The sequence below is a fragment of the Sardina pilchardus genome, chromosome 9 (genome assembly GCF_963854185.1).
Source record: "Sardina pilchardus chromosome 9, fSarPil1.1, whole genome shotgun sequence".
NCBI classification, from domain to species: domain Eukaryota; kingdom Metazoa; phylum Chordata; class Actinopteri; order Clupeiformes; family Clupeidae; genus Sardina; species Sardina pilchardus.
Window position 1 is genome coordinate 6,629,205 of NC_085002.1, and position 12,926 is coordinate 6,642,130.

The 12,926-nt window shown below is 45.1% G+C and overlaps 1 protein-coding gene across 1 annotated transcript; it reads left to right on the plus strand.

Moving 5' to 3' along the window:
• The first annotated feature begins 2,076 nt into the window (after positions 1 to 2,076).
• On the plus strand, positions 2,077 to 6,302 carry LOC134092133 (transmembrane protein 88). The gene is made up of 3 exons (XM_062544929.1): positions 2,077 to 2,456; positions 3,448 to 3,748; positions 6,075 to 6,302. The coding sequence occupies exons 2-3, from the start codon at positions 3,449 to 3,451 to the stop codon at positions 6,300 to 6,302; spliced, it is 528 nt and encodes a 175-aa protein (XP_062400913.1). The 5' UTR covers positions 2,077 to 2,456; position 3,448.
• Positions 6,303 to 12,926: the final 6,624 nt, after the last annotated feature.

A 12,926-nucleotide genomic window follows, 5' to 3' on the forward strand; every position in this document is an offset into this window, starting at 1 on the left:
GTAACGTTTAAAAATTCACCGGAATACCACCAATCAGAAACCTCAGGATGTCGCTGGTAAGGGTGAGGAATGGCCCAGCCTAAAAAAAGCCTAGATGGCTTTAGCGTTACGCCCAAGCCTCTTTTCCCCCTATATCTGTACATTCTTCTTTTCTCCATTTGTCTGTGTCCTGTTCTCTCAAATGCTCTCCTGTTTCTGTGCTGTTCTGCTCTGTCCATTTAATGGACTTCCATTTTCCCCCAGTCGGAATAGGCAGATAAGAGAGTCTGCTATTAGCCCTGAAATGGCAATTTAATTATCCGTCATTCCCTGTTCTCTCCTCCTCCTCCTCTTCCTCTCCCTTTCTCCTCTCTTCCACCCCTCCCTACTGTGTCAGTCTCTCTCTCTGACTTTCTCTGTTGCTTTCCCCAACGGTGTCTTGTCTGTCTCATGCTTACGTTGTCCTTCCCTGTTGCCACTCCACATCCCTGTCCTCGCTCCCTGTCCTCTCTGAGTTTTCCGTTCTGTTACTCACACTTCTGTCAGCCTCCTGTGCTGGTGCTGGAAGATGGCAAGAAAGAAAGCGGTACACACGAGAGAGAGAGAGAGAGAGAGAGAGAGAGAGGAGAGAGAGAGAGAGAGGAACCCTGAATGGGGATGGATTTAATGCCTCCAACGAATCAATCAATCTCCCTCTTATCTCCAAAACACAGCACTTGCAGCCCAATCCATGCTATTTATACCAGGCTCATCAAATCATTGTCAGTTTGTCTAATGACAGAAATGAGTGAGTGGGTGAGAGAAAAAGATTGTACGCATGAGAGAGAACGTGGGGTGGTGGGAGAGAGAGAGAGAGAGAGAGATGGAAAGTGATGGACAGTGTGAGCGGAGAAGGGAGGGGCAAATGACCAAGGGTATCGTAAGAAGCAGAATAAATGAGTGGTACGCCTACTATAATTTCAGACACAACTTTCCGCACAGCTTGTTCGGTTTCAATTATCACCTTCAACATCCCCCCAAACACACACCTCCAACACCAGCAACACCAGCAGCAGCACACACACCCCACCCACCCCACCCGTCCCCCTCTCCACCTCTGCTCATCCGCCTTGTGCAAAATGCATGAGGCCCTGTCATGCCTAATGAGCTCAGGGCAGTTTACAATAGGATCAGCAGTCATACTCAGAGCCATGCCGCGGCCCCTCTTCCTCTCGTCTGCTCTCCTCCTCCTCATCCTCCTCTTCTTCCTCAGCTGTCTCTCCTCCTCCTCTTCTCTCATCTCTCTCTCTCTTCTCATCCTTCGACTCTCTTTTTCCCTCTCTTGCTGTATCTCATTTTTTTTTCAAGTTTTATACTTCACTTCTTCAACCCCTCATATCTCTCTGAGATCTGTCCTTGAGCTCTTGGCCCCCTCGTCTCTTTCCTCCTCTCCCCCCCTCTCTCTCTCTCTCTCTGTGGCTCTCTCTATCCCTCTTCTTCTCATTTTCTGCTCACTGACTATCTGCCCTTGCCCGGTTGCAGTTGCCTAAGATGAACACCCAGCGACAGGTCCATTCCTTCTGGGGCCCGTAATGTATAATGTATAATATATCTCCCCCCTTTACCCCCCCCCCCCCCCCCCTCCTTCCCTGGTGCCACCTCCGCCAAGGATCTCACGCCCAGCCCCTCCGCCCTCCATCTGCTGTGATGCCATGCATATTTGATGCCGCCGTTTATTGATTCAGTTCTGCAGTGGTGGCAGTGAATGGGACACAGCCGTAATGAGGCTTTACTGTTACAGGCGTTTTTTTGGGGTCCTTTGGGGGTCACTAGTAAGGAGGTAAAGTAATAAAACAAGGGAAGGAAGCTGTGCTGTTTTAATTATTCTGTTTGTCTCTTTTTTTTACTTGTTTGTTTCAGATGCCACAGGGGATTATAGAGGACAGAGCATCTGGATTGGGTTGGAATGGGAGGGAGAATGCATAATTATTGAGAAAACAAATTACCCTATTACTCACATGAGTGGCCATTCAGTATAATCTCCTCTCGGTAATAAAAGACCACTCAGGAAGGGAGATGTTTGTGAAAATTATGGGAATTTCTTGTTGTGGTGATCAGGCTCTTTCTCTCTTTCGCTCTCTTTCTATCCCTTCTTTCGCAGAGCCACACTGCAGGGATGGACAGGGAGAAAGAGAATCAGTAAGAGAGCAAGGCAGCGAGAGGACAGACTGGAAAAGGAGGGAAGTGTGTGTGTGTGTGTGTGTGTGTGAGAGAGGGAGAGAGAGAGAAAGCAAGTGAGCGAGGGAGACGCACGCTGGCAAATTTCGGACTGCTTATATCGCTAACAAGGCAGTAGAGGTGTGTGACATTCTGCGACAGCAATATTGTAACACCGCGCGTGTCTGGAAATATTGTGAATTCAAAACAAACCGAGCGCGTTATTGGAACCTGAGGTCTTTATTCCGGGACCAAGCAAGGACAAGCAAGAACATCAGCAGGTATGTATCAGTTTTTGTAAGGCAAAGGAAAGTTATAGGCTAAAGAAAAGAATATTGTCTACTTGTATCGGGATAGATTTGCTTTTAATTTGAAAATGACAGTTACAAAGACATAGACTTGTTTAGGAAAACAAGATGGATGGTCGGGATGATGATAAAAAATACTCCTCAAAAGAATTAGATGACATGTTGAGATGTTACGTTTTGGGGGCGCCAAGGCTCTGTAGAAGAAAATGAGAGGTGCTCTAATAATTGAAAATCGAGTGACAGATCTATCAGACCCTCGGAGGATCGGATCGATTTGCGCAATCAATTGGGAGGCTTCTGTGACAGATATCTCATTTTGATTAATCATTACTTCATTATCAAAGCCAATATTTACTTTACATATTATAAGACTATGTGGAACATCTCGTGTCCAAAGCACGACTTCCCAAAAGCCATGTAATTCTGTGCGTAATGATGTTTTGCCATGCGTAAAATGTCTTTCAAACTAAACCTTCACGCACCCGAATATATTTCTCATAGCTGGCCTTTTAACTGCATGCCTATATCTGACTTACCTGGTAGATGTATTGGAGTCGCTAGTACATAGGTTACAGGTAAAAGATTTGAGGCGCAAAGCTTCTGGGTGCTAGTTCAAGATGTTTGACGACACTTTCTACATTACATATTGTCAGTTTTGTCTCTTTGTTTGTTGACTTGTGTTTGGACTGTTTTACAAGGTGCATGTGTTCAGCGTCCCGGTACACCTGTCATACGAATTCACTATTTCTGTTTAACGTCCCCACCTAGCAGTGCCATCCCATGGATCAATTTTTTTCTGCACTCATGATTTTTTTCATGATTCTAAAATAGTCCGCAACAAGTTAGCATTTCCTATTTCTAGCATTATATTCTTTCTCATTATGCCTTGCGTAGTTGACCCATTATATGTCCGCGTCTCATAGTCGACCAGTCAATACCATTTTTTCCTGTGTTTTATATGTAGGATGTGTGGCGTGGACTCGGATTTGGATGACGGTGGCGTGGGTGATGACGAAAGAGATCAAGAAGATGAGTTCGCCATGGCCGAGGGGGTCCGCATGCTCCCCCCTCCCACAGCGCACTGCGAGGGCAGCGTGTGGGGCGGCCGCCGGAGTCGGTGCGGCTGCCTGGTGTTCGGAACGTGGCTGGTCCTATGGAACGTGGGCCTGGCCGTGACATGTGTGATCCTGTTGGCGTCCGTCTTCGCCGTGGTGCTGCTTCCCGCCGCACTGCTCCTCTACGCAGGCTTTCTCTGCCACTCGCGGGTGAGACGTTCAGAGTTGACTACTTGCCATCCGTTGCCTTACAAACCCATTAATCACAACCATCATTCTGAGCCAGAGCATACAAGGCCACAACGCAACCTCAAATAATCCTTACAAAGACTTAAAAGCAGTACCCCAGTAATAGCCTCCCCCTGCCAGAGAAAGCAGCATAATCATTATCTCATTTGCTGCAACCTGCTGGCTTTGTTTACAATTATGCTGGTTTGCTAGACCTCTTGATAGTCTTTTAGATTTAGGAAATTACAAACAGGCTGGGCTGTGTCTATGTTATTGCCCATTAGTGCTGTCTTGTTAGAGCAGCAATACCCTATTGTTCGGAGCTGTGATGGACTATTGCCATTAAGCCAGCCGTTTTGATTTAAACACGAGCAACACGTGAGTTCACTCCCAACACAAAGGCAGACCACATATAAGCTCTCCATTTGAGTCTTTTCACAGAGACAGAGGAAGGTCATCTAAAAAGTGCTACAAGATTTAGTTTTCTTTCATATTTGGCAAATGGACAGATCAAATGGAGCTATTTTGACTGACTTACAATCCCTATTTTGTTAGACATAATGCGCTCCACTGCACCACTGCTGAAATTAAAACTGAAGCTACAGTCCCAAAAGGTCGCAGTCCAAGTTTCTTTCAAGACACAGTGAGGGACTTTTGTGGGGACCACACATTAATCATTCAGTGTGTTTGGGCCGGGCCCTTCAGACACAACTGGAGGGAGTGTCTCTCGGTTCCCAGAGCGGCTGTGTTCAAGTTAGTCTGGGGTGTCTGTGCAGACCCGACCCGCTCGGCTGTCTGAATGAGCTCGACACAAACGGCCAGCCCCTCGGGCCCAACACGGGGGGGGGGGGGGGGGGGGAGCAGGAGGGATGTGTGTGTGCCCGCACTGTCGTTTGAGGTGTGCCAATGCAGGCTGGTTTAGAGGGGCTGATTAAGCCTCTCCCTAGTGTGATGAGGGCTCGGCCTGGGAGGCTTCTGAGAAATGCTGACGCGTAAAATGGCCACATGTAAGGAGCTCTTTGATCCCCGTGTTCCACCTGAGTCTCTCCTTCGCTCCACTTCCATCTTCCTCCCACTTTTCTCTCTCTCTCTCTCAGCCTCTCACCCATTTACACTCTTTCCTCTCTCTCTCCCTTCCTCTTTCTCTACCTAGCTTTTTGTTCATCGGTATCTCTCTCTTGCTCTCTCTCTCTTTCTGTCTCTCTATTTACAGTATTGCTCTGTCTCCCTCTCTCCTGCTCTCCCAAAGTGTGTGTGTGTGTGTGTGTGTGTGTGTTTGTGTGTGTGTGTGTGTGTGTGTTTGTGTGTGTGTGTGTGTGTGTGTGTGTGTGTGTATACAGTAGATGGATATGTGTGTGTAAACATTATTTTATCTGTGTATATTTGTCTGCAAGGTCATTACAGTTGGACGATATCTATGATATATCTGCCCATTAGTGCCCCAGCTATGTGTAATTTATGGGTGCTTCATGCCGTATATCATTTGTGTTGTGTTGCCCCTATCACACTATTGGCTAGGCGTTTAATGGTTCAGTGCATACTTTCTCTTAGTATTCTACTCATTGTCTTGTTCCCTATTTGAATCTCTTTTGTCTACGCTGTGCTTTCATTTTCCAGTCTCTGTAGTATCTCTTTGACAGCATTGTCCTCCGCACCTTCTTTTTCTGTTGTTCAGCATTTGTCTCTTTGTATCCTTTTCTGTTTTTTTTACCCAACTGTCTTCTCCAGCCCCCCTCCTCTCTTTCACTACCTTCTTTCTCCCTCCCTCCTCCCCTCCCTCTCTCTATCTCTCTCTCTCTCTCTCTCTCTCCTGCTCTCCACAGCTTTGTGGATGTTGCGTGGAGCTGGCAGGCGATTGACAGCTCGGCGGGAGGGTGGGGGTGTAGGGGAGTGGTTATTGACAGCTCAGGGGCTGTATCTTATCTAACATAAGGAGAGGGCCGGGACAGGAGCCTGTCACACACTGTTACCTTCTGTCGCACTGTCTCACACGCGAACGCTCAGAATGACGGCATAGAGGCACACCTACACATATGTAAACATGCAGTGCAAACATTTGCACAAACAAATGTACACAAACCTGCACAAACACTTACAAACACATACACACAATGCCACACAGACATATTCAGAAACATAAGCACTTATATGTGAAGAAATACATGATGCATTTGTCTGTCACCAAGCGTACATATGAGTAACTGTGTACATACACACATTTACACACACATACACACACAAATACACACACACACACACACCACATACAGACTTTAAACCAACTTTAACCTCCTTCTTCCCTCCACAGGTTATGGCATCCCCCTCTGCCCTATGTCGTTACCTTGACGACAACAGCTGTTCTGCTCTTATCATCCTTGGCTTCGTCATGATGTCACCGCTGGTGGTGGTTGCTGCAGCAACCTTCTGTGGGTTGCTCCGCCGGCTCCGCCTCCTCTGGCTGTTTCAGCCAATCAGTGGTGCCTGGTTCCGCGGCCGCAGCTTTGGGTGGAGTGGGGACCTGCGTGCCTGGGTGTGACACACACACACACACCCATACATAAACACACACATTGAGGAGGTGACCTCAGAGATCAAAGGTCAGGTTGTGAGGAGCATCATATAAACGTACCAACAGGTTGTCACAGTGTTGGGGACTGTGCGTTTTGACAAGCACCCATCCTATTGTTTTAACACGGCACTTTAACACGATGCCCTTTGCCAGCGGAAGAGTAAGCGGTCATGCCCGGCAGGCTGTAAGCAAATACCAACGTTCAGCTACACACTTGTGCTATAAATCTTCAGCTCATTAGTTAACGAAGCAGGCCTAGCTAATCTATTTTTCATTTATTTGCAAAAGGGATAGACAGACGTGTTTTGGCAATGTTCACAGAGGCTAGTTATGGAGATTACTCACACCTGTAAGGGCAGGCCACTCATTTGTACCTCAGCTGTGTCATTCCACATCCACATCTGCAGGTATGTTCCACCTTCCAGGCTGGGAGCAGGTTATATGCCAGAATCTTATCTCAAATCAAAACAGCAACCTCATTAGTCTCAGGTCCTGGCTTACTAAAGATATTAATGACAACTTGATATACAGTGGAAACCAATACACACAATCTAATTGGACTAAAATAGGTCGAGGTGCATGTCTATTTGTCACTGAACAGATGCAATATTTACCCAGTTAAAGGATAAGGTTGGACAATCTTTAGTAAGGCCAGGGGACGAGAGAAGGAGCTGTTGATGCAACTTTCTAGCCATTGCATATACAAAACCAACAGACTCTGTGATTCTTTGACTAGAAATTGGAGGTCAGTGCAGTTTAGCAAAATTCCCCAGGGAAATGTAAGCCTCGTTCCGTGTTAGAACAATAGAGAGGGGTGCTTAGCGGGGGTATCAGAATGGAAAGGAGGATTTTCACAAGCACACAGTACACCAAAAGTAGTGTCCATCTAATGTCATGTATAAAGTGTCCTTTATTTGTCTCCATCCAGTGGCCTACTAGCTAATGGCTTCAGTAGTTTGTTTTTGTTCAGTTTGGGAAGCACTGCTTCAGAAAAGGATATTGTTGCGTAGAAAAGTACTGAGTTCCTGCAATCTCGTCTATGACAAATGTAGAGTAGCCTACAGCGGTGGGTGTAAATGTATTTAAAATGTAAATACTGTATTTTTGTACCTTATTTATGTATTTATTTATCTTTATTTATCAATTTTCAATATCAAATTTAAGGAAGGAAAAGGGTATGAGCACACATGAAATCACTAGAACTGAAAGGGATCCATTGTAATAGTGTCACTCAACTTATGTAGCCTATACGAATGGGCCTTGACACTGTAATGTGCTGATGAAGTTTCTGGCATTTCCAACATTCATTTCAGCAGCCTAAAAAGAGGCAGACTCGCAAATCTCATCCATTTGAGGGTCTGCCTAGGACAAATAGTGCTGACCTGCTTTGCTTATGGGCAGTAGGCTTATGCAGTATGTGTGATACCCCAGATATAGAACTCTATTCCACAGCTTTAAGGTCTTTCAGAAACACTGTGCTAAAGGGCCACTAAAGCTCTGCAGAGTGGAATTGTACTCTGTATAGACCGAGCACACTTTTCGCCTCCTTGCTCTTTCAGTTCAGTGAGCTCTTCTGAGGCATTATATAATCTCTGAAAGTGTACTTTCACTGGTCAGACACAGTGCTGATGATGGTACAGCATGTTGGCTAGGATCACGTACAAATCTACAGCAACTGTACTTCATACAGATATGCAGCAGGCATTTCTTCTCTATTATACAGCAATAATGCTGTGAAAACTACGGAATCTTGTTACAGTGCAGGTTACACCACAAACACCTCACATTTACAACAGCAGCAGCAGAACAAATAGCCTATTTGTCTCCCTAAGCTTAGCTACACCGTTAAAGGTCTCTCTACATCATACAGTCACAGATATAAAACTGCTGCTGTAAGGCATTTAAGGCATTTATAGCCACTAGTTATGCTGCTCATTATGAGTTTTATTTGGGGGATACGCGAAGGCATTATCATGCTGATGCTTTCTTTAAGTAGATGAATATCTCCAGCTGTAAGAAATATGTAAGTTAATTAATGTAAGTGCATTAGTCCATGTTAGCTCGCGAGAGGTGCTCGGGGAGAGATGCAGTTACTGTACATCATAATAGAGCACAATATGGCTTGTATTATGCTATGCTTCGGGTAGTATGATTAATCTACGTTTAAGCCTCAGTTTAAGATGTTGGTTTAGATTTGTTTTATAAATAGATTTGAGAGTCGCTTGTAAACATCATTATAAAATGGTGTTTGTGCTGTTGAAGGAAAGTGGAGGATGTGTTGAAGATAGTGTGTGATTCAACTGTCGTGATCCAGAATTGGAGTATACAGACTCAGCCTCAGCAAGCATTACTTAACCTCTGTTGGTAATTTTCCAAATGGAGCGGATTGAGGTAAAAGAAGTAGCTTTGGCTGTAAATGTCACCGTTTGTACAGAGATTACTTTGTTTGGAATTGTTTGATCTGGTATTTAAATTGCCCATAATCGCCACTTCTCTCTCTGTATTAGCTCTCTCTCTCTGTCTCCCTCTCACACACTCACACACACACACACACACACACACACACACACACCACACACACACACTACACACACCACACACACACACTACACACACACACACACACACACACACACACACACACACACACACACACACACACACACACACACACACACACACACACACACACACACACACACATACACACACACACACCCAGAAAGATTCTTAATTAAATGATTTCATCAGAGTAAGCAAACATCTATGCTTGTGAATTTTCAGATGCTGTTGATATGTATGCACTAATTTCCATGTGACCTCTATGTTTCTGATTACCATAGTAGCAGGTCCGTGTCACTGTTACCTAGATGAATGTCATTAAAGAGAAACCAGTAAAATAAGAGAAATTCACTGAAGTTATTCTGTTTGAAGCATCTGTGACTCACATTTCTAATCCTGTAGGAAAACAACAAACCAAAAAGCGAATACATTTTTTCACACACCTTTTTTGAGGTCTTTTAGTTTTGAATGAAGGCTACACACAGACATCAAATGTGTTTTCGCTTCTGTTTTTCCTGAATCTTTCCTGACGGCTGTGCTCATCGCCGTGCAGGGTCCTACGGAGGCCATTTTGCTTTTCTCCAGGTGCAGCTCACAACACTGCGGGAACGCCACCGTTGCCAAGCGCCCCGCTCCAACACGTCACCACCCCGCATCTCATTCCACGCGCTGCACAGAAAAATAGGGGTAAATGGACACGCGCTGCGCGCTGCTACTGCATATTTATGCCTGTCAGAAAGGCCACCGTTTTTGTCTTCTGAAGCACCCACATGCTAATGGCATTTTCTGATGTATTTACTCAATTATTGGTGCCAGCTGTGTTGGTGGGAAGCCATTTTCTGGGACATTCAGCGCAACAGTCGCCCGTATCAAACGCTGATGAATGTACGATATTATGTACATGAATAACAGTGGTCGCCTAGTGGTTCAGGAGCCATTTTTCGGCCTAGTGGGTCTTGTCTTGTGGTAAACATTTCCCCCATATCGACAGGAAAATGGAGATTAGAGAAATCTTATCATCAAATCAGTGATTGATGAGGCATTCCCTTATAGCATGGCTGCTCTCCCTCATCTGATAGACCCGGGAGCTAAGAACGTGCCTGGCTTTGCTCGTCTAGTTCCTCTGTTGTTTCTTGTCTGGCTTGGATATAATCTGAAAATGGATATCAGTGATTGATGGAACAAAATACAATTTAAGACCCCACCCCACCCCACCCCCCCAAAAGAAAGAAAGAAAGAAAGACAGAAAGAAAGAAAGAAAGAAAATGGTTCTCTACAAGAAATGACATGGCCATATTTGCTGGCCATTCTCCATGAACTCGGACAAATATCCTCATCTTCCATCAGGTGCAGATGTGACACCTGGCTGCGATTGCAGGACTCAGACCGAAAGGAAGTCTGGTGTTGGGCACGCACGGTCAATTGATTCCCCATTCAGAGCAGGGTGCCTGGACACGTGGTCGAGATTGTGTGGCTGTTGCACGGGCAGGCGACTGGCAAAAACGCTGTTTGCACAAATGTCTGAACAGAAGGCCAGGGCCTCCGAGGATGCCTGCTCAAACATTATGCTAATGCTCAGCGTCTGTTTTTCTTTTTTTATTTCAGGCACCACATATACACTGAAAAAGATGCACGTCAACAACAAGTAATCAAAGCATCTGCATAGTGCTGTAGTCTGAGAGAAGCAATCAGTAGACTAGACCCCATCTGGTATTCAATGCAGGTCAGTGCTAGATAAACCAAGTGTGTTATGAAAGCAAAATGATGGCATCACCTGTCAAAGATTTATTTGAATGGGAGTTTAGCAGCCAATGAATCAATCTAGAGCCGGGACCTTAGCTTGGGAAAATGTTAACTTCACACCGAGCCATGTTAAAGTGCCCTGTTCCACAACTACCACATACTGATTTGTCACCATGGCGACGAGGCTCTCGCCATGGCAACAAAATGAAATGAAAAAGAGCAGGCATTTTCTGGTAATGATGGTGATGATTATTAGCGACACTGTAAGAACCCTGTGTAAAAGGTAAAGAGATGAGTGATGTGCAAAGCATGGTATGAACCCAATTACACCTTAGACAAAATAGCAGAGGGAGAGGGAAATAGACCCAACTAAACAAAATTAAAAAAAATATTAAATTGCCAACAGTAAATGGTAGCTATCCAGAGGACAATCAAATTGCATAAAAATTAAATCCACATTGAAGCAATTAACTAACTCATTCAAAACGAAAGACAATTACAACCACTATAATGGAACCAAACCCACTGACCAAATACACACATGCATGCACGCATGCATTCACGCACTCACACACACACACACACACACACAGACACAGACACACACACACACACACACACACACACACACACACACACACACACACACACACACACACACACACACACACACACACACACACACACACAAACACCATTGACCAAAGCTGCATTTGGTTATCAGAGACCCCTGTCCCCATTTAGGCGGATACTCGCTGTGCAACGTTTATCAACGGCTGCAGCTGCTCTCTTCGTTCCTCTCTCATCCTCTCCTGTAAATCACCAGCAGAAATATCCACCAAAAGTCCCCACCAAAACTCACACACAAATCAAAGGCCGGCTCACACACGCACGCAGAGTCATAAATATAGTCGGCGCTTTGGGGGATGTACTGTACGCATCCTGCTTTGAAAGAGACCATCGGCCCTCATACAGCTGAGCCTTCACATTCCTACAGATGCATATGCAGTTCATGTGTTCAAACATTCAGTACATACAGTGAGATGTACATTGATGTATAGGCTACACATAATTAAACCCATATTTCCATAACACTGATAATGCAATAATGTCCATACAGTGAGTAAACATACATGGATGCACACAGTAATGCGTCTGTTTGATTATACAGTCATACATATCTACATTTACTGCTTGCTACTACTCTACACGTAATGATGTCAAATCCATGACAAATTGGTGATGATGAAAGCCTTTCAGCATCAGACAGAGAATCAGTTCATAATGAAAGCTGTTAAACATCATGAAGAGTCAGTAATGTTTAGTTGCAATGAAGGGAATTCAAATCCCCCCTTTAATTAGACGAGGCGTAAGACAGCCTTTGATGAGCCTCCTATACAGGTGTTGAGAGTGTGTCAATGCATTCGGCACTGACCCCCCCGGCTGTGTTCTTCACATGGACCAAGCTGGACTGCTCACACATTCCCTGGCTTACAACCCGACTTAGAGAGCTGTTTGAAGTGTGCAGTGCAGACGAAGTGAGTGAGTGACCGAAACCGGTGGTGCTGCTGAGGATGGGATGTGTGTTGTGTGTGTGTGTGTGTGTGTGTGTGTGTGTGTGTGTGTGTGTGTGTGTGTGTGTGTGTGTGTGTCAGTGTGTGTGTGTGTGTGTGTGTGTGTGTGTGTGTGTGTGTGTGTGTGTGTTTGTGTGGCGGTGGCTTGGTTTTGCTTCATAACACCACAGCTGTCGGCCCCATAACCCAGAGCATCTGGCTCTCTCTGAAATATGGCAATCTGGGGTGCTTTTCAAAGCCTGCCGGAAGACGTGACACTCAACATGGCCCACATAGCAAAAGAGAGCAGAGCAGCGCAATAGAAGAGAGGGAGAGAGAGAGAGAGAGCGATGAAGAGACAGACAGATAAAGACAGTGAGAGATCTTTTGACATTTTTATGTTGAGAGAACCTGACCCTATAATTTGATTTGAACTATCAAAAATGCACTCCAAAATACAATGGATAACTGTCAACAACTTAAACTTAAACTTTTATAGGTCAAAGGTCATGCCTGCTATGTTCTAACAGTAAATCAGCAACATCCTCCTTGAGCCAAGCAGCTTGTTTGAAACAGAATTGAGAAAGCCAGATGTACAGTATAGCTTGCCTGGAACACAACCTGTGGGACTATACTGTACATGTAGGTTGGGTTAACCCTGCCTGATTTGGATTTCGCCCTGCAGCTCAGGCTGGAAACCTGCACATCTATCTCTCTTGCTTCCTGTCCACAT